The following is a 21676-nucleotide window of genomic DNA, read 5'->3' as shown; positions in this document are numbered from 1 at the left end:
ACACACACCAACCTTTGACCTCTGTATAAAGTTTAAACCACACACTGTTCATGCTCCTGTTGGTCTGTGCAGGCAGCGAGATGGTGGGCGGGACCAGCATGGCGCCCGACAACGACGTCTTCGTGCACCTGGCCAAGGTGTACTCGCACAACCACGCCACCATGCACCATGGCAACGTCTGCAGCGACAGCCCCCCCTTCCCGGACGGCGTCACCAACGGTTACCAGTGGTATCCTCTGGCAGGTCAGCACCCCCCCCCCCCCCCCCCTGCAGGGTCCAATACGTGGTCTCCTGCTTCTGGACACCTGACTGGGTCCAAACCAGGGAAGAGGAAATGCATTGTTTGCATGGGATTGTGGGTGTTCTAGGACACACACATAGATTTGGTGATGTAACATCCTTCGCTCTTTGAAGGATCCGTCCTTTAAATTAGAGTTTCATTATGAAGGACTTGAGTCGTGGAAGCAGCTGAACACACAAACAATCCCAGAATCCTTCACTCCTCTGAACACAAACACGCTGATTTGGTTCGAGGCGTGGAAGGGAAATTGTCTCCCCGGTTTGGACGGGAGACATTTGGCTATTAAAAAAGGACAGAAGTCAACGTGACTCCTCACAGAACCTCAAAATGAACAAGAACATTTTAACATTTAAAGTAAAGAAGTTCATTCATAACAGAACTGATGAAGTAAACTCTTAATATTATTTAAAACAAATGTTGGTGTGTGTGTGTGTGTGTGTGTGTGCAGGTGGGATGCAGGACTATAACTACGTGTGGTCTCAGTGTTTGGAGTTGACTCTGGAAGTTTCCTGCTGCAAGTTTCCTTCAGTCGATCAACTTCCTGCTCTGTGGGCCGAAAACAGGAAGTCCCTACTGGCCTTTATCCAGCAGGTCCATCTGGGTCAGTACCTGTCTGTCCACCTGTCTGTCTCTGTGTCCACTGGGTCAGTACCTGTCTGTCATCGGTCTCTGTATAACTTTCTGTCTCCCCGATCCAGCATCAATATTTAATAATCGCTTGATGCGATGTGTGTTTCTAAGTGTGTGTATGTGTGTGTATGCATTTGTTTCAGGGATCAAAGGCCGCGTGTTTGATGGCTCCGGCGTGCCGGTGCAGGACGCGGTGGTGGAGGTCAAAGGTCGGCGAAACATGTGTCCTTTCAAAACCGACCAGCGCGGAGAATATTACAGACTGCTGCTGCCTGGAAATTACAGCTTCACGGTAAACACACACACACACGGACACACACACACACACGTACACACGCACACATACACACAAACACACATACACACACACACACACACACGGACACACACACACACACGCACACACGGACACACACACACACGCACACACATACACACACACACAATACACAGTGCTGCTTGAATTACGTTTATTAGCACGAAACTAGCGGTTGTTAAAAGTTCAATCTGAGCTAACACAAAGCTAACTAGCTTAGCATAGTAGCAACAACTGGTGTTTCTGTAGCGGTGCTCTTTCTTCTGATTGACAGGTGACGTACCCGGGTCACGAGGTTTTGACGGAGACGCTGAGCGTGCCGTACGGCCCCGACGGCTACTCCGCCATGAAACACGACTTCCTGTTACGCCGCGCCGCTGCCACCACGGGGGGCGTCTCGGCCCCCCCCACCGCGGCCAACCCAACGCCACCCTGCAACTACACTCCGCGCCTGGAGGGGGGCGGAGCCAACACCGGACCCTCGTGGGCGGGGCTGAGCGCGGGGCTCGGGGTGGTGGCGGCGGTACGGTCGCTGATTGGCTGAAGAGGCGCGGCGTGCGCGGCGTAGCTTTGAACCCTCGCACTGCGAGGAGCAGGGAGGGAGACTCTGTTTCCTGCTGTTGTTCATGGAGGTTCATCATATTTCCTAAAAATAAGTTATTGGACTGTAAGAAACACTCATATGAAGCAAACCCCTCAGACTCTGGACACCTATCGCCCCCCCCCCCCTCTGCTTCTACTGTTTATGATGCTTGTTTGGCTAATATACATAACTACCTGCTGAGTACCTCACGCTACTACCAGTACTACGAGTACACCTTCTACCAAGTACCTCACGGCTACTACCAGTACTACGAGTACACCTTCTACCAAGTACCTCACGGCTACTACCAGTACTACGAGTACACCTTCTACTGAGTACCTCACGGCTACTACCAGTACTACGAGTACACCTTCTACCAAGTACCTCACGGCTACTACCAGTACTACGAGTACACCTTCTACCAAGTACCTCACGGCTACTACCAGTACTACGAGTACACCTTCTACCAAGTACCTCACGGCTACTACCAGTACTACGAGTACACCTTCTACCAAGTACCTCACGGCTACTACCAGTACTATGAGTACACCTTCTACCAAGTACCTCACAGCTACTACCAGTACTATGAGTACACCTTCTACCAAGTACCTCACGGCTACTACCAGTACTATGAGTACACCTTCTACCAAGTACCTCACAGCTACTACCAGTACTATGAGTACACCTTCTACCAAGTACCTCACGGCTACTACCAGTACTACGAGTACACCTTGTACTGAGTACCTCTGTAGTTAATGTAGTAATAATGAAGATCCAGCCAATGACTGAAGGCCGGAGGGAAAAGACAGAAGACATTGTCTCTTTGGACGAGCCGTCCACAGGAAGCTGTCTGTGGGGAGACGTCTCATTTGGGGAACCTGACGATGTCGTTTCGTATGTGAGGAGCTGCACTTTAAAATTAGCACCTGCAGGGAGTGTTTTTAGAAAGGGGGGGGTCAAACCGGAGGGCGTTGAAATGAAGCGAACCCGGTGACGCATCAATCTGGGCTCAATGAGGTGCGCTTGATTCATTGTCTGACATGTTTTCATACGGGTTTGTGGGGCATTTATACCTTTATGAAAGATAGTTGAGTCCAGTTATAGATTTTAAATAACACTGAGTATTTAGCTTTGCCCACATTTTACCAAGTGCCTCCATGGCAGCACGATGCTTCCTGTTTACCCCCCCAAAGCATTGTGGGAATTATCATCCCCCAAACACAAAGAAGGACGAAGCCTTAAAGGTCAACTTGGTTAGATTTGTATTATGAATATTTGAAGTAGAAAAGTCTCTTATTTGTTGCCCAAAGGGTTGTGACCCACTGGTTAAAACAGGGAATCAAACCTGTGACCTGCTCTCGCAGTATCTGTACCCAGTGCGTGTATTTATACACAGTATCTGTACCCAGTGTATTTATACACAGTATCTGTACCCAGTGTATTTATACGCAGTACTTGTACACGGACGCGTATCGGGTGGACAGCGACTCCGGTGTCGGCTCGCTTTAACGGTGAGGTCAGTGGACTCCTCCTCCTCCTCTTCTTCATCACTCTGCCAAATATCCTCGTCTGTGTCCTAGTGTCTGAACAGGGTCACATGGACGATGTGTGTCATGTGATACCGATGATGTATCAGTGTGTTGCTTCATAACCCTCCGTTGCTGCTATAAACTGAGGTGTGAACACCTGAAACCATCGACCTCCTGAGTGTTTGTTCTCGCGTTCTGTGCGCTGCTGCCCCCTGCTGGGAGGGCTCAGGACACTGATTAGGATGTCACCATGATGTCACCATGATGTCACACTCATGTCACACTCATGTCACAATCACATCTAAATATCTCTCACTTAATCCACAACTACATCTTTTTTGAAAATGGTGATTCATGTCTTCGATTCTATTCTATTAACTCATGTGTATTTATACACATATATACATACATACAAGTACGTATACATGTAAATATATTGTTTAAATGAAGTAATCTTTAATCGTTATTCTTAGAATCACAAAAAGAGATTCATCCTTATGTTTATTTAATATATATATTCATACACAAGTATCAACATGTTTAATTTAAAGGACAAGTGTCTCTTAAGTCAGAGTCTCTTTGGCACTTGTGGAGGAAGCCTGTAAAATGTCTTTTGGAGGACGACTTCTAGGGGACGTTCCGTGGAGGACGCCTTCTGGCAGAGGTCTTTTGGAGGACTTCCTTCGGAGAACACCTTCTGGAGGACGCCTAGTGCAGGACGTCTCATGCAGGACGTCTCATGCAGGACGTCCCATGGAGGACGTCTCATGGAGGACGTCTCATGCAGGACGTCCCATGGAGGACGTCTCATGGAGGACGTCTCATGGAGGACGTCTCGCTGCGTTCGTGTTAAGGTTCCATTTCATTTACAGCGTCCTGGTTGAAAACAGCGACATGAACACAGACAGGAAGTGACCTCATCCTGTCAGTCCGCGGTGGCCTTCAGCTCAGTCAGATCCTTCCTGGTTCTCCAGAATCGGATCTGAGGACAAAGACGGAGAACAATGAGCTTGATTTTCTTTATATACGTTCTATGCGTTTGAATCCAACAACAGAGAGAAGAACCCTAGAAGAAGAATCACGCTGTCTGTGATCACTTTTTAATTACACGAAACATCTAGGTGAAGACCCGCCTCCCCTGTCCTCCACCAATCACCAGCCGTCCCCTGCATAGCACATGACAGTGAGTATATAAATAAAAATGTCTACTGACGGCTATGCTTAGGGGTCAAAGGTTGTGTGTGTGTGTGTGTGTGTGTGTGTGTGTGTGTGCGCTACCGGTCAGCGTGCTGCTGATGTTGGGAGGAGACACAATCAGCACGGCGCTGCCGGGTGTTATCCCAGAATGCACCACTGCACCCTCAACAGAAGGTGAGCTCAGCTCCTGATACACACACAACGAAGGAAGTTCAAATAAAAACTTCTAAATTGAATAGTCCTTGTAGGTAAATTTCTTCTCGTGCTTTTATTGTACTTCCTGATTGTGTACTGCGAGTACTACCTTGTCTGTCAAGCTGTCAGTCATAGGCTCCCGTGTTTCCGTGACAACGCCCTCCGACCCCTCAAGGAGACTCGTGGCATCGAGTCTTTCCTCCTGGCTCCGCCCCTCCGTCTCCACAACCAGCTGCGATTGGCCGAGGGGGTTGGCGGAGGTGGGGTCGGGGGTCACGGTCTGGATGATGACGCCGTCGGCGGCGCAGAGGCCGTCCGTCTGAGGCGGGAAACAAACAAACAAACGGAAAAACACCCGAATAAAACAACCAGAAGGACAGCGAGCGGCTGGCGACGCGGAGGGAAACCCACCGACAGCCCGTGCAGGATGATGTGCTCGTGGGACGGCGGCGAGGGGCCCGTCGTCAGGGTAACCGTGCCGTTGGCGGCCAAGCTGAGCGGGAGCCCCTGGGCGGACGTGGTCTGCAGGTAGTAGGTCCCCGGGGTGCCGGTGGGCTGCAGGTGGAAGGACTGCGGGAACAAGAGAGGCTCCCGGGTCAATCGGACTGGTCTCACATCGGGGAGATTGACACGTGGGACCGCGCCTCACCGGCAGGATCTCGAAGGTCTGCAGGGCGCCGGCGTTCAGCGTGATGGTTTCAGCGTCGCCGGCCGCGGTCGAGGGGTCCGAGGCTTCGGGACAAAGCAGACGTGTCAGACAGGAAGTGAAAGCTCGGTGGGACGGGTCGGGCGCCGTAGATCCTCACCCAGGTGCGTGATCTGCAGCGGGATCTGCAGCGCCGCCACGGAGCCGGGGGCGGGGCCAACGCCCTCGTCCAACCGCGTGAGCCGGATCTGCAGCGAAGAGGACGAGGCAGAGGAGGGGCTACCCGGTCCGGAGGCCGTCTGGGAAGACGCCATCACCTCCTGGAGACCCTTCAGGAGGACTGAGGACGGAGGTCATCAATCATCATGGGATCACTGTGTGTGTGTGTGTGTCACTGTGTGTGTGTGTGTCACTGTGTGTGTGTGTGTGTCACTGTGTGTGTGCGTGTGTACCGCTGAAGGGGATCTCCTTGTGATTGGCTACTTGTCTCTTGATGCTCCACCACTTGGATCGCAGCCACTGGGGCGAGCGGACGCTGCTCCACCCGCCCGCTAGCTCCTCCCACTTGATCTCGTTCTCGTCCTCCACCTCCAGCTCCGAAATCCTGCGGCACATGATGGAGGTGTGTGTGTGTGTGTGTGTGTGCGCACACACACACACACACACACACACGGGGGGGGGGTACCTGCGCACGAGGCTCAGGTCGTCCTCCTTCATCCACTCGGTGCCCCCGCTGTGCTTCCAGTTGAGGTAGTTGAGCCACTTGGAGCGACACTGCTTCTCTGAGCGCGTGCGGACCTGCTCGGCCACCGTGGCCCAGGACACGCCCCCGGTGACCGCCGCCCCCGGCGACGCGCCCGCCATCTCGTACACCACCTCGGCCAGACGCCGCTCCTCCTCCTCGCTCCACTTACCTGTTTGGGGGGTGGGGGGGGGGGGGACATGAAGGCGGGACTCTTTGGCTGTCGGGCGCGCGGTGGGGGGGGGCTCACCTGTGTTGCAGGTGTCCTTCATCAGGCGGCAGCGGTCTTTGACGGAGGAGGCGCTGCGGCCCAGCGCCCCCCCGATGGTGGCCCAGTCGTTGCCGTGTTTGTCCTTCAGCCTGCAGGAAACAGCACAGCTTAGAAACAGCGGCGTGAGGCCCCTCAGCGCGGCGCCGCCCGCCTCCACTCACGCTTTCAGCTTCTCGATCTCCTCGGCGGTGTACCTGGGGAGAGGGAGGGGGCGGGTTAGTGCGGCCCGGTGAACAGAGAGGGTGTGTGTGTACCCCCCCCCCCCCCCCCCCAGAGGACTCACTTCCCCACGTGGTTGCGGTTGTCGTACATCCGGAGAACCCGGCGGTACACGGCGAACAGCGGGCGGTTGAGGCCGAGCGCCACGGAGCGGTAGAAGTCCTTCCTCTCCTCCTTGGACATCTCGAAGATGATCTCGGCCGGGTCCTCGATGCCCCGCCCCTGAAGAGGGAGGCGGGTTAGCTGCGGGACGCTGAGCGGAGGAAAGGCGCGGACAGGAAGTGACCAACCTTCACGTAGTGGTCGATGTTGCTCATCAGGAGGTCGATCTCCTCTTTGGACCACATGCCCTGTTTCCACTTGTGACCTGAAGGAGGCGCCACACCATGTGAATACCATTGTGAATGTACCTCTTATGCTGCTGAGGAACAGTTCATGGGAGAACCTCCACCTTTGTTGGCCAGCGTGTCCTTGTCCTCTTTGGTGGTGAACCAGGCCTGACTGACAGGGGACACGTCGGACTTCTGATCGGCGTCCTCGTCCTCCTGCAGGAGCTGCACACGACAAGAGCACAAACACACAAGCTGACGCACACAAACCAGGTTCAGATCCTCCGTCAGTCAATCAAAGAGTCAAGTGTTACTGCGTCATCTATTCATCGCACTCTGCATCAAGCTGCTTGTTCCCCCCCACGGCACTCGACTCTTTGCATCCTGCTCCTGCATGGTGGGAGGAGCTCTGTGATGACATCAGGACCACAAGGAGCCTTCACCTCTTCAGACTAAACCTCCACTAAACACACTGTAGACCTTAAACTGGACTTCTTTTACATTGGCTGATTTGATGAAATGTCACTTTCTTGTCTCTTTCAAGTTTGTTTCCTCATGGTTAAAAGTAAAAAGCCAAAATGTATCTAATGAAGTAATTTAAAGCTACTACAAAGAACGTTGGTCTTGAGAGGACTCTGGCGCCCCCTGTGGAGCGGCGTGGTAGTGTCTCGGGAGCACCGAGGGGCCGCGTGCGCACCTGAATCCGAGCGACTCCGTCCTCGGAGAGATCCCCGTCCGCCGAGGCCGTCATGGTCACCTCGAAGCCTTCGGCGCCTGCCGACACTGAGGAGCGAGAGACCCGTTAGCTGGCTCGCCGCGGCCTGAGGAGACGTCAGCAGCGAGGTGGGAGGAGTCTCACCTGGGAGGGTGACCGCGGAGAACTGAGGCTCCAACGAGGCTCCCTGCTCCTCAGCCGAGAGGCGGAGCTTCTTCTGGAAAGGCTCCGAGTCCTCGTCTACACACACACACACACACACACACACACACACACACACACACACGCACGCACGCAAACACACACACACACGCACACGCACACACGCGCACACGCACACACGCAGACAAATTTGCAGGAACAAATGTGTTTTCTTTGATATTATTTTCTTAACATAAATACACATATTTTATTTTTTTTTGCAAATTTGCACTTTTAACAATGTCACAGAGCATTAAAGTGTCTTTCCTCCCCCAGCTGTGGATATTATTCATTATTAGTTGTTAGTTATATCGATGGATACAGGACGCAGTGCTGAGGTGCGTTGGGACAGGTACCCACCGTGGGGGGGGCTCTCCTGAGTCGGAGGAACCGACTCGGCGGCTTCGTCCTCGTCCTCCGCTGCTGAACTCATGGTGCGCCGGCTGAGGGATGGAACCCACGGGCCGCTCTCTGCCTCATTAATACCTTTAAATAGCAGCGTGTTATCAGTCATTTCATTCTGCACAAAGAAATGAAGTCATTGATTAACTTCGTTCATGTTGTTATTTCAAGGAATGAGTTTTAAAACTGATTAAATATTTACTCGTGAATATCTATAATATCTAGATATGAAAATCTAGATTTATCTATCTCTATATTCTATAGTTTAAATTCATCAAAATGTCATGTATGTTGATTTAAGTAATAAAGTTTTAGTAAAATAATTATACTATAAAATGTATAGAGAAAAGAGTGTGAGTGAACTTTGTAGTATTTGAATACTTGGAGAACAGCTTTGTAATAAAGTATCTAACAGCAACTAAAAGGTAACTTTATGATGCCATGACAGGAAAACATCAAAACATGAAATTGTTTATTGCTTGTTCGGTCACCAATTAAACTCCCTTTAACAAATACACAAATCATCAAAGGCGTTGATCCCCACGTCGGACCATGTGACGTCACGTGCTGAGATCAGTTCACTCGGGTGAGAAGGGATCCGCCACATTATATATATATATATATATGTATGTATATATATATATATATATATGTGTGTGTGTGTGTGCGTGTGTGTGTGTGTGTGTGTGTGTGTGTGTGTGTGTGTGTGTGTGTGTGTGTGTGTGTGTGTGTGTGTGTGTGTGTGTGTGTGTGTGTGTGTGTGTGTGCGCGTGTGTGCGTGTGTCGCCCTCTGCTGTTCATCGGCCAGAACGGACGATGCAATTTGGCCAAAATGAGTGAATATGTGGCGCTTGTCTGACAGTCTATACGCCAAAGAACGGGCACTTTGGGAGGTTTAACTTTAACTTTAACTCAAAGCTTATTTGTGGACCAGTAACCAGGAAGATGTAGAATGGGTCTTTTTTACATGGAGTTCGGCAGAATGTCCCACGGATCGTTATTTGGACCACAGTCAAAAACACAGGGGTGACGGGATGATGTAAAGCCTCACCTCCACTCACAGTAATAATATAATAATAACACAGCGCAAACGGATTCGTTTTAACGTTAAATCGCGTTGCCAGGAGACGGAAAGCACCCGATGCTAACCGTTAGCATCCTCCGAGCTAACCGGCTAAATGAAAGACAGAAACATCTCCGGCGCCATGTTCGCTGACAAGATGCAGCTTATGGCGTCCCCTCGGCCTTTCTGACGGCTCGCCCTCCGTGTGTTTCCCCGCGGGCCGAGCTCTCTGCCCGCGCCCCCCCACCGGAGCCCCGACTAGCAAACAGAAAGTGAATTTTACGTTTGATTCTGCTACTTACTTCCTGTTTTTGGTCCGGGGACTTGCGAGTTACCAGGATGAAGGTAAGTGCCAGGATGGAGGACCGTCCGAGGCCCGCCGGGTTGCCACATCGCCGCATTACCCGTAAGACGAGAGGTTCGTGAAACGCGGCTTCTTTAGATATAAATATGACTATTTCAGACTGACTTTCAGTTGGATTTCATGAAAGCAATTCACATTTCCTCATGAGATAGCTTTTAGGTAGTAGTTTTATAACGGTTTTAATCACAGCATTTAACTTGGATGAATGTGAGAAATATATATTATACATTATTAGAAATGAATAAAAATACTAAAATAAAATAATCTCGAGAATGGAAACTAAACGATTTAGGGATATATAGTATTTTGAAAATAACATATTTTCAAAAAGTAATACATTAAAGTTAGGTAACAAAGTACCGGAGATAGTAATATGTGTATACACTGATAAGGTTTGTAATTATTTTAATTGAAATAATGGATAGCACATACAGTACAACGCTATATATGAACTTTATCAAATTCTTCTATTTTACATTACATAAACAAAAGTCATCTTTCCAAATTAATTTAACTCGAAAACCTACTTACTTGTAATTATTTACAACTGAATATACGTGTACGTGTCAAACCTGGCAACCACAGTCTCCACTTTAAAATCTCTCCGGTTAACAACCCAACAACAACAACAACAACTGTTTGTTTGGTATTCATTAAAATAACGTCAAATAGATGTTGAAATTCTACATTCATATTGAATGTATTTGGAGCCTTTTCTTAAACATGTCCTTTGTAAAAAGGCGTTCCATTTGTTAAATGCATAGTAGTTCCGCTCTTGTGTGTCTTCCGGACCGATATCAGCGACGAACCAAACGTTCCAGCTGCAGAAATCCAAATTACACATTTGAACACAGAGAGCGAATCTACCGCCGAAAACATGTCGGAACAACCCGTGAGAGTGTGAGTTCTACTTCTCAAACACTTCAGTCCTGTTTCCGTCTCTTTAAATGATGATACGTCCCAGCGAGCATCTTTTGGTTGAAAGGACGTAAAATCACGTTGAAAACAGAGACGTCTTTTTAACGTCTACGAATACGAAAACGCTCGTTAGGTTACGACACGACACGCTAGCAACAAAGTGCGTTTTTATTTGGTTCATCTACCCTTTAGCCGGTCGAAACGACGTGTTGTGCTCACCGGGCCGAAGGCTGAACGTGTGTTTTACTTCTGAACGTTGATGTGATTTCTCCACCGGACAAAGGGAGCATTTCTAAACATGTGTCTGCCCGAAATAAATCATTCCCCCTGTTTACGAGGATCCGGGCTCATCCGCACGCGCGTCTATGACGTCATAAATCAATCATCCAGGAGCATAAACCACATCCTTGTAACGCAAAACACACGCGCACTCCTCTGTCACATCTGGAGCATGAGATGCTTCCAATGTGGCACCAAGAATACCTGCTGCTACGCCTTTAAAGGAGCACTCTGTCGCTTCCATGTTGGTTCAGTCTGACAAGTTGAGTTTGTGTGTGTGTGTGCGTGTGCGTGTGTGTGTGTGCGCGTGTGTGTGTGTGTGCAGCTTGGCGTGCGGAGACGTCGGCGGCCGGCTGAGCGCTCTGTTCAGCCGAGTGCAGAGCATCCAGAAGAAGGCGGGACCGTTCGATGTGAGACATTGGACACACAGGGACGTCTCCACGGGCGGGGGGGCAGGAAGGTGACGGTTCTGACCCCAGCGCTGTGGTTTTGTCCCCTGGCAGCTGCTGCTGTGCGTCGGGGAGTTCTTCGGGGCGACGCCGGAGGCCGAGGCAGAGTGGCAGCAGTACAAAACCGGAGCCAAGAAAGGTACCAACATCTGGACCCAGATGTGGCACCAGTTGATGACGATGATGTTAAGCTCTTCCCTCTGATTGGCTGACCCTCCCCCGCAGCTCCCGTCCACACCTACGTCCTCGGGGCGGCGAGCCAGGAGACGGTGCGCAGCTTCCCCGGCGCCGAAGGCTGCGAGCTGGCTGAAAACATCACGTACCTGGGTAAGCCTCTGGAACACAGCGAGGGGGGGCGGGGCCCCGCCTCCATCCATTGACCCTCCCCTCTCATCAAACACGTGTGTGTGTGTGTGTGTGTCTGCAGGGCGGCGCGGCGTGTTCACGGGCGTATCGGGCTTACAGATTGCCTACGTCAGTGGGCGGGAGGCCCTGCAGGAGCCGGCCCCCGCCCACTGCTTCACCTCCAAAGACCTGTCGGCCCTCGTGGCCCCGCTGACCAGCGGCTCCAAGTTCCGAGGGGTGGACGTGCTGCTGACGTGCCAGTGGCCCCGCGGCGTGTGGCAGTACGGGAACGCGCCGGTAACCTCCGCTCGCTTCCTCTCTCCTTACAAAAGCGTACTTTTGGGACTGCAAAACAATGTCAATACGTTCCCTTTCTTTGTTATATTTTATACTTATTTAAGATCAAATCAACTTCAAAGTGGTTAAAATCCATTATTCACATTTTAATAGGATTTCAATAAATTGTACTAAATTTGTGTGTGTGTGTGTGTGTGTGTGTGTGTGTGTGTGTGTGTGTGTGTGTGTGTGTGTGTGTTGCAGGAAGTGAACACGAAGGCCTGCGGCAGCGGCGCCGTCGCTGAGCTCGCCGACCACCTGAAGCCGCGGTACCACTTCGCCGCACTAGAGGGCGCTCACTATGAGAGACTCCCCTACAGGTAGAGCTCACCTGGAGGTGGAGCACCAGGTTCAAGTGTCCAACAATGAGTGAAACATTTTAAACATCTCACGCAACACGAGAGTCAAACCACTGAGACCCGATCAGAGAAACCCGATAAATCTACAAGACTCAAAGGAGCAAAATGAGGTCTCCTCAAACTCTAGATGTTATTGTTCTACCTCTGTTGGACGTATTTATTTGCTAAATGAGTATAATGTGATTTATATTTGTGATATCTATTAAATAAAAATAAACATTTCGCTAATTTGTTAAAATGTAATTCTAAAATTGATAATAAATAGTGTATTTCATGAGTGTTTCTCTGTGTGTTTCCCAGGAATCACGTGATCCTCCAGGAGAACGCTCAGCACGTGAGCCGCTTCATCGCGCTCGCCGCCGTCAACAACCCCGCCAAGAAGAAGGTGTGTCTGCGTGGACACCACCGAAGAAGAGACCTTTGGACCTCTGTGTCACCACCTCATCCTGTCCCTCTGTCTGCAGTATTTGTACGCCTTCAACATCATCCCGATGAAGACCATGGATCCTTCAGAGCTGGTGAAGCAGCCGCAGGACGTCACGGAAAACCCCTACAGGCGCTCCACCAAGGAGAGGGCGGAGCGGCTGAAGACGAGCCTCAGCTCCACCCAGGAGGAGGTACGCAGAGGCTCTGTGTGCTTCTATCGGCCACATTGTTTCTTCTATTACATTTATGAGTTAAATTAATTCAAATGTGTCGCAGTAGTCCAGCTGAAAGATGAGCTGATTAGAGTTTGGTGGTCACCGTGACAACTGTTGCCATTATTTTGAAATCGTCCTTCCTGTTTGTCTGCTCAGGAGCCGGCCAATCAGTTCTTCTTCGACCTGAGTAATAAGCAGGGGGCGGGGTTTAGAGGCCGCGGCAGGAAGCGATACTCGGACGAAGGACGAGATGGGCGTCCTGATGGACAAAACAAGCAGCCCCGCAGGCCCCGTGAGTCCCCTCCCCCCCCCCCCCCCGGACTAACAGTACAGGGGAAGCATAGCTTCTGTGGTTTTTATGGCTTTAAAAATGTATTTTATTCGTTACTTTAATCTTTAAACTGGATTGAAACCAATAGAGTGGGGGAACATCCCAGCACGAGTGTTGATGTAATACTCATCTCAGCCACAAGGGGCGAGGTTTTTTTTCTTCCAAGATTTGAAATAAATGAGTAGTTTTTTTATCTGCTATTTCGCACCTTTTTAAAGTTACATTAATATGAAGATAAACTTCTACGTCTGTGATATAATGGTATTTATCTCGCCTTCCTTTCAGTATTAAAGTGTTTTGTTTGAGGCCGTAACATTGCGCCCTCTTTGCTTGTTGCCGTGTGCAGCTCAGCCGTCTGGTCCCTGCTGGTTCTGCCTGGCCAGTCCTCAGGTGGAGAAACACCTGGTCATCAGCATCGGGACCCACGTGAGTTGACACCTGAGGTGTTTGTGGGACCCGCATGAGGAGAGCGAGGCCGAGCCCTCTGTCTGCTTGTTTGTTCCAGTGTTACCTGGCTCTGGCCAAAGGCAGCCTGACCCCCCGGCACATGCTGATCCTCCCCATCGGCCACTACCAGTCGGTGGTGGAGCTGGGCTCCGAGGTCCTGGAGGAGATGGAGCGGTACAAGGCGGCGCTGAAGAGCTTCTACCAGAGCCGAGGAGAGCGCTGCGTGCTGTTTGAGAGGAACTACAGGAGCCAGCACCTGCAGCTGCAGGTAGGAGCGCTGCTGTGTGTGTGGGGGGGGGGGGGGGGGGGGGATCACAATAAGCTGCTAGATGAACATTGACCGGAAGCTTCATCCCAAAGGAACCATGACCCGTTTCTCGGGATGTAGTCCGCGTGCAGCATTGCGTCACATTGGCAGGTGTCTCCGTTATTTTGTCCATCCCGCATGTTCAGGTGGTCCCGGTGCCGCTGGCCCGCTGCACCACGGAGGACATCAAGGAGGCCTTCATGGTGCAGGCCCAGGAGCAACAGATGGAGCTGATGGAGATCCCGGAGCACACCGACCTCAAACAGGTGAAGACACACACACACACACACACACACACCTGGACCCCACTGCAGGGTCTGAGGTTACTGTGTCTGGGCTCAGATTGCTCCTCCTGGGACACCGTACTTCTACGTGGAGCTGGACTCGGGGGAGAAGCTCTACTACCGAATCCAGAAGCACTTCCCTCTGCAGTTTGGAAGGTGAGACCTTCTTCACTTACCTCCAAAATACCATCTGAAATGCGTAGTACACATCTGGGACATCTGGCGTGTGATTTTTATGTGTGTGTGTGTGTGTGTGCGTGTAGGGAGGTCCTGGCCAGCGAGGTGTTGCTGAACATCCCGACTCGAGCCGACTGGAGGGAGTGCAAACAGAGCAGGGAGGAGGAGGAGGACAGCTGCAAGCAGCTGAGGGACGACTTCCAGCCCTACGACTTCGCCTGGGAAGACTGACGCACACACACGCACACACACACACATTCTATGGAATCTCCTGCGTTTATCAACTGTTTTGCATTGTCCCGCCCCACTGCGCTACTATTGGCTAGTACTGTTGAGATCATGTGATATGATTGGCTGATTTGTGTGTGAATGAACACATTATGTTTGTATTTTGTAAAAGAGCTACAATTAAACTCTTATTTTGTGTTTCTTATTTCATGTTATTCATCATTAGCATCTAGTTCTGACATTTTTTGTATGAAATGGAAAATCTCAGGAAACAGGAATAATATGTCAGACACACAAGGAATTTGACTTGGTTGGTGCCAACCTCAAGTCCCAGTAACAATTATAATCCCTAAATACCTTTTTATATGTTTATACATATATGTTTATATTTTTTATATATTATTTATAAGTTTTCAACTGAAAATGATGTGACTAATTTACAATATTTTATATATTGCCAAGTCGCAGTGTATAATTGTTTAATTATATTTTGCCTTAACCTAGGTCTGTAAAGCAACAAACGCTGATTAACTCCTCCTGTGCAGCACCTGGTATTGTTTACGTTTTACTTTGCACATTTGCGATCATTTATTGCTGTTATTTGTATATTTGATAGTTTACGGTGGCGTGGGAAACCAGCACTGCGCATGCTCAGTCTAGCAGACGTCAGAAAGCAGAAGTGCCGCGTGGGGCTGACGTCCCGCTGCGATCTGATTGGCTGCCGGCTCACCGGCGTCATCGGTTACTCGAAGCTGAAGTTAGTCAGAAAGTTATTTAAACCCGTTTCACTATTTAATCACCCGGGAGACCCAAAGCCCGAGGCTAACGTTAGCTACCGTTAGCTACCTCCAACTGTACATCAACGTTAGCTAGCTTAACGCTAGCTAGCTGGAGGGCGAAACGTGACGTCACATACAGCCAACGGGGAACCTGCAGGGACCCGCGGAGCACAGGTAAGTGGACAGTCTGCTCACCTGTGTTACGTTAAACTCAACTTCTCCTCTCCACCAGTCAGGCTTCACGTTTAGCGCGTACGGGAAGCCTTGTTCATTCATTTAATACCACATTCATTAATAGCTAACGTTCATTTAAGCATCTGTACATCGAAGCAAAAATCTAAAGCAATGAAAATAATAAACATTCTATGAATAACTTTTAAAACTCACTAATAATTACAGTTTGGACAAAAGTTTCTGGTTTTTTGAAGACTAGATGTGAACAGAGCAATATGATTTCAAAATGACATAATAGTAAAATTAACTTCAGAATATTAGCACACACGTTTTTTGTCCATTTAAATCACTTTTATTGAACAACACAACACAGTGCAGCCTTAAAATGGCCAGGAAGTGGAACAAACAACTCAAAAGTGTTTAAACTACAACCAAACATCACAACCTTTATGAAGAGAAGCTTGATTGCACCATGAAGCTCTTCAGCTTGGTGTTCCTAATAATGTTCTTCATAGAAGGACCACTGAAGGGGGCTGATACAACATTCTTCTATTCTTCTTTAAATAGAAACTTGACAGGTGCAGGTGTTATGCTTTTTAATTTGGTTTTACAGCATTTGATGTGCTCCTTGCTCATGAATCTGATGTTGATATTATTCTTTCTGAACCCTGTCACATCTCTCGGGGTTAAGGTGCATTTCTTTCTGTGATGGGTTTAAGTCCCCGTGTCCTTCGGGAGTCTCATGGAGGCCACTGGACGGTTAGGAGTCGCACCGCGAGCACCACCTGCACATTTAGATGAGTTATTTCGACACTTGACCTGCTTAAAAGTTCAGTGTTAAAGTCCGTACGTCGCGTTAAACGTCTCATTCCTCAAAGTCCTCCCAAATACTTCCATAAAGTTCCATAAATCTGTCATATAAACACTACTCTTCAAAACAAGCTAAATATTTAAGGTTGTGAATATCTATTTCCCAGAGTTTTTACAAGAGACGTGAACTCTGAGGAATCTCTGGATGTTTGTTGATGAGAATAAAAGCAACAGATGATAAGAGAAGACATTCCTCTGGATGCCGCGTTGCTCCTCACGTGAACCTCAGCGCCTCTTCATCCACAAACGTCTCCTTTGGAAGGATTTAAACCAGATTTTAATTCCATCAGCAGTGGAATGTTTCAACCAGGACCTTCCACCATTTCTGTCTCTCTTTAGCTAAAGAATCAATGGTCCATCGATAGCTAGATAGATATCTGTATTATCAGGTTACCTTTAGCTTTGATGTCAACCATTTGTACTTGTAGCCAACTATTGCAACACTTTATACACTATATATATATTTGAATGACTATTTTCACTATTTAAATCGATTCACTATTTAAACTATCTTTTGTTTGTATATTTTTCCACTTTTCAAGTTGATCTATTCATCCATTATTTAATTTAGCTAACTGTTGGATCTCTGGGGGGCGATCACCAGAGTGTGAGGTGTGCTCTGAACCCGGGGGGGGGGGGGGGGGTCCCAGATGAAGGTCCAGGCCACAGCGGCTCTTCCTCGCGCCCACACAGGAAGCTGGCTGATCACATTGGGGGGGCATCCATCCAGTGGCTCAGGCTGCTGTTCATTGGCTCCTCTGGATTTTACACCAGTTGATGAATAAACTGAGACAAGAGTCATCAAATATGACTCATAAATACATATCTCATGTTTAGCTTTACCACATACGTAAACTAGACTAAAGTATGAATACCACATCAAAAATACGTGATTACATATAAAACAACACTGACATATATGTATATATGTGTAATAATGTACATAAAGGATCACATGTTTCTTTACTAATTGTCGTGACAGCCAATGAAAGCCTTGTGTTCTACATTGGATCAGAGATGAGTAAATGGTTTACAGCGTGTCATTGTCCTCGGCTGCATGTTGGTTCGTGGGCTCAGATCAGAATGTGGGAAACGGGTCGCTGGCGATGTGACGGATGATCGAGGCCACTTAAACAGGAAGAGGCTCCGCCCCCCTCCGCCATGATGAAAGCAGCTCGCTTTTAAAAACACATTCATCCACACTTCCTGTCCCTGAACAATACACTTCCTTCTCCCAATCGCCTTCATACAGCTCTGCCATAGTGCCATGGACAATATGATTGATTGATTGTCATAAGTTGATGGAAATTCCTTCGGTGAGAGAAAGGGAAACTTCCAGCTGTTTCAGTGATTTATTCCAGCCACTGATTTCAGCTCATTTCCCTCCTTTTCTTACTAATCTGTCGGATGCAAACATGCTCAAACAACAGAAAAGAACCATCAGGAGACCCAGAGCCTCGAAACGCTTCCGACGCACCCAATCTAATCCATTCTAGGAAACTGCAACTCCCATGATGCTTCAGGAAAGCAAACAGCCGTCCTTGAGTCAGTTACGTAAATATAGATATTATTAAATGTATATTTGTGTACACGCTGAGAAATGGCACCATGAAAAGTAAGCAGAATGATCCACTAGTGTGAATGTATAGATCTCAGTGAGCTACACCTGATTCTGTGATTTCTCATTGGATGTTTGGATGTTAGCAGCATGCAGCCATCCCAACAAGAGAATCCAATACTTTGAGCACAAACCTTCAGTTCTGAAGGAAACCTTCATACAGGTGCAGATGGATGCTTCATAACTCCTCACTACATAACATTTACATCACATGTCGTTTAGCTGATGCTTTCATCCAAAGGGACTTACAATAAGAGCATTTCAACCATAAGGAAACTCAGAAGAACAAGATACAAGAAAGTGCAATTTTCGTCAAATAAGCCGATGTACAACTTGTTATAGTTAAGATCCATTATGAGTCCAGTTTAAGGTCTACAGTGTGTTAGTGTTTAGTCTGAAGAGGTGTGTCTTTAGTGTGAAGATGTGAAGGCTCTCTGTGGTCCTGATGTCATCACAGAGCTCCTTCCACCATCTAGCAGCAGGACAGCAAAGAGTGGAGATCTAGTCCAGTGTTCTGCTCTCAGTGAGGAACAAGCAGCTTGATGTTGGGATGGAGGGTTCCACCAGGTCCTGGATGGAGACTGGACCCCATCCATTCACAGCATGATACGTGAGCACCAGTGATTTGAAGTGGATGAGGCAGCCACTGGTAACCAGTGAAGAGAGGAGGAGTGGAGGACTGTGAGAGGACACAGAGAGTCTTGGAGGCGAAGACCCCCCCCTCCTCTCCCCCCCCCCCCCCCCCCCCCCCCTCCGGACTCAGCTGCACCCGTCGGCTCGGTCAGGCTGGTGATTGGAGTCAAGTGCTGCAACACTAAAGTGGTTCAGACTCTTTTTATCAGCACCTGAAGGCTGCAGCCTCTCTGATTCATGTTGGCAACTCACCACACATTTGTGAGGAAAAACAAACCTGTTCACCCCCCCCCTATAGAGCCCCATGTACATTCACACAGTCATTGTTCTTCATGTCTCGCTCTCTGCCGGTGGAAGTGATGAAAATAATGGTAACATACACAATGTGTAGAAGCTCTCAACCCATAGACTCAAACAGCATTATTAATCTATGTATATATTCTATATGACCAGAGAGCTAACGTTAGCTAGCGGGGTGCTAGCCTCTTCTGGTCAAACATCACCTCCTTTGACCTGTCAACGGATCCTAATTTTCCTTCTTAATCACAAGTTAAATCCAAATATGTCTGACTTTTTATTATTCTTGTTTTTGGCCTTTAGTCGTAATTCTTTCAGATAAACATGAATCCTTTCCACTTGGAAACGGAAATCTTTGCCGTTTGAAGTGCTTGATTTAGAAGAATAGCGACATAGAAAATAGAAAATGATAAATGGATGAAGAATAAATAAACCTCCTTTGCATCCGCGGTACCTTTGTGTTGTGACTATGAAACATCTGCATGTCTGACAGATGTGTCATAATCAAAGCTCCCCTGGGGAGGAAACGAGCCCCCACTTTCCTCAACAGTTTCCCCCCCACCCAGCAGCCAGGGCTCAGGGTGCCAGCGGGATGTGGGGGCTGTTTCTCGGGGGGGGGTCGGAGAGGCGCGGCGCCTGCAGGCGGGACAGCAGCGTGGTGCGGCGCAGGCTGCTGTCCGAGTCCTGATGCCTCCACCTTCCTGCGAGCCGGCGGCAGCACGGGAGGCCGCGGGCGAAGTCCGACAGCAGGTGGCCGCTGAACACCATGTAGATCCAGGGGTTGCAGCAGCTGTTCAGGCTGGCCAGCAGCGCGGTGAGCGTCACCGTGGTGCTCTCCGAGTCTGCAGGAAACAAACAAACAAACAAACCTCCTGTTTATCCTCCAGGTATCTGCTCAGGGAGCCTGCAGCGTGTTGGCTTAGCAGCATGTGGCTTCACACCACGAATCAAACTTGATTCAAAACAGCAATAACGACACTTTATTTTGGTTTTTTCTTCAGTTTTTTGTCCAATATACAAAAATCTGCAACTTTGATTTTTTTTTTTTGGTTACCCGTCTGCGGTCCACGTGGCTGCCCCCCCCCCCCCCTCCTCACCTGCGAAGGAGAAGTTCTTGTCCCACACGGACCACATCTGCACGGTGAAGAACGGCGCCCAGCACACCACGTACGCGAGCACGATCACGAACGTCATCTTCACCGTGCGTAATTTGGCGCGCGAGATGTTGCCCACGCCGCTGACCGAGCTGCGGCTCAGGGCCCCGTTCCCGGGGGCCTCCGCGGGCCTCCTCCGGGTCTTGTACTTGAGGTTCCTCCAGATCGTGCGGCAGATGAGCCCGTAGCAGAACACGAGCACGGCCGCGGGCACGAGGAAGATCCCGACCGTCATCCAGGTGATGTACGCGCGCAGCCCCCACGGCTCCACGAAGTGTCCCCAGCAGTCGTAGACGCGCGAGCCCGGGTGCACCTCGCTCAGGGAGAAGATGAAGTACTGCGGGAGGCTGAGCGCCAGGCTGCACGCCCAGCTGGAGCCGATCATCACGTGCGCACGGCGCGTGGGCTGCCGCAGCGTCTGCAGCGGGTGGCAGATGGCGATGTAGCGGTCCACGGTCATCATCACCATCATGTAGGTGGAGGCGAACATGCCCAACACCTGCAGGTGCTTCACCACGCGGCACAGCGGGTCCGGCCCCGAGAAGCGGAAGGTGACCTCCCAGCACAGCTGCGGCAGCACCTGGAAGAAGGCCACCACCAGGTCCGCGAGGCTCAGGTGCTTCATGAACAGGTGCACGCGCGACGGCTTCCTGCGGGTGCTGCGCATGGCCAGCAGCACGCTCACGTTCCCCGCCACGGCCGCCACGAACGCGACGCTGAGGACGGTGATCTCCAGCTTGGCCACCTCCTCGTTCCGCCCGAACGGGTCGGTTCCGTTCCCCCCGGCGCGGCCGAGCGCCCCCGTCCCCTCGCTGCCGTCCCCTCCCGTGGTGTTGCAGGAGCTCTCCGAGGGGAACAGCATGGTGGCGCACGCAGCTTTGGGTGCCCGCCTGTGCGCTCCCGTCGGTACCTGAACACCGGTCCAAGTCCTCGGTCAGCCAGACGTGCGCGGAGAGAACCCCGGTCCGACGTCACCGAATAAACACTGGACCCACAGGTTCCGCTCCGCTAGTGGCGCGCAGGAAGCCGGGTCCCAGTCCGAGCTCCAGTGCTGCAGATCCTGCTTCTTTTAAAGGCTCCTAACCCCCCCCCCCCCTCCCTCCTCCTCTTACCCTCCCACTACGCGCACACGCACGCATACCACAACCTCTCACGCACACTTTCTCTACCAAATGAAGTAAAGCCTAAAAGAAAAACCTGGGAAAATATTACATGAATTCGTATTTTTTTTATACATTTAAGCTTTAAGGATGCAAATGGCTACTTTTCACCGCGAATCTAAATGAGCATAACATAAGCCAGGTTTATATTTTTACGCTTTTGTGTTTAAACTTTAGATTAAAATGC

At 49.8% G+C, this 21676-nt stretch overlaps 4 protein-coding genes across 5 annotated transcripts in view; 2 read left to right on the top strand and 2 right to left on the bottom strand.

Annotated features, from left to right (window-relative positions):
• Positions 1–3646, top strand: part of cpm (carboxypeptidase M) — an 11937-nt gene extending 8291 nt beyond the window's left edge. The window contains exons 6-9 of one of the 2 annotated variants that reach the window (XM_062559175.1): positions 73–243; positions 750–902; positions 1075–1223; positions 1522–3646. In XM_062559175.1, coding sequence (XP_062415159.1) covers positions 73–243; positions 750–902; positions 1075–1223; positions 1522–1791 — 743 coding nt within the window. In that variant the 3' untranslated portion in view covers positions 1792–3646. The remainder of the gene's footprint in view (positions 1–72; positions 244–749; positions 903–1074; positions 1224–1521) is intronic. The other variant, XM_037461419.2, reaches the window with a different exon arrangement.
• Positions 3647–3847: 201 nt separating this feature from the next.
• Positions 3848–9884, bottom strand: dmtf1 (cyclin D binding myb-like transcription factor 1). Its single transcript, XM_037461416.2, has 17 exons — positions 9642–9884; positions 8235–8360; positions 7818–7913; positions 7656–7741; positions 7081–7183; positions 6920–6996; positions 6694–6851; positions 6572–6604; positions 6390–6499; positions 6083–6311; positions 5850–6001; positions 5558–5737; positions 5401–5483; positions 5163–5321; positions 4861–5070; positions 4638–4743; positions 3848–4341 (listed from the first exon to the last, which is right to left on the bottom strand). The coding sequence occupies exons 1-17, from the start codon at positions 9730–9732 to the stop codon at positions 4307–4309; spliced, it is 2034 nt and encodes a 677-aa protein (XP_037317313.2). The 5' UTR covers positions 9733–9884; the 3' UTR covers positions 3848–4306.
• A 178-nt stretch (positions 9885–10062) lies between these two features.
• On the top strand, positions 10063–15009 carry cwf19l1 (CWF19 like cell cycle control factor 1). Its single transcript, XM_037461417.2, has 14 exons — positions 10063–10603; positions 11226–11310; positions 11404–11488; positions 11575–11676; positions 11777–11991; positions 12235–12350; positions 12690–12774; positions 12854–13006; positions 13187–13322; positions 13708–13787; positions 13867–14076; positions 14262–14381; positions 14458–14555; positions 14663–15009. The coding sequence occupies exons 1-14, from the start codon at positions 10581–10583 to the stop codon at positions 14805–14807; spliced, it is 1653 nt and encodes a 550-aa protein (XP_037317314.1). The 5' UTR covers positions 10063–10580; the 3' UTR covers positions 14808–15009.
• A 4530-nt stretch (positions 15010–19539) lies between these two features.
• On the bottom strand, positions 19540–21360 carry LOC119210804 (arg8-vasotocin receptor-like). The gene is made up of 2 exons (XM_037461173.2): positions 20273–21360; positions 19540–20017 (listed from the first exon to the last, which is right to left on the bottom strand). Exons 1-2 carry the CDS (start codon positions 21189–21191, stop codon positions 19752–19754), a joined length of 1185 nt encoding a protein of 394 aa, XP_037317070.2. The 5' UTR covers positions 21192–21360; the 3' UTR covers positions 19540–19751.
• Between the last annotated feature and the right edge of the window lie 316 nt (positions 21361–21676).

Source organism: Pungitius pungitius, chromosome 2, assembly GCF_949316345.1.
Source record: "Pungitius pungitius chromosome 2, fPunPun2.1, whole genome shotgun sequence".
NCBI classification, from domain to species: domain Eukaryota; kingdom Metazoa; phylum Chordata; class Actinopteri; order Perciformes; family Gasterosteidae; genus Pungitius; species Pungitius pungitius.
This window is presented reverse-complemented; position numbering and strand designations above follow the sequence as displayed.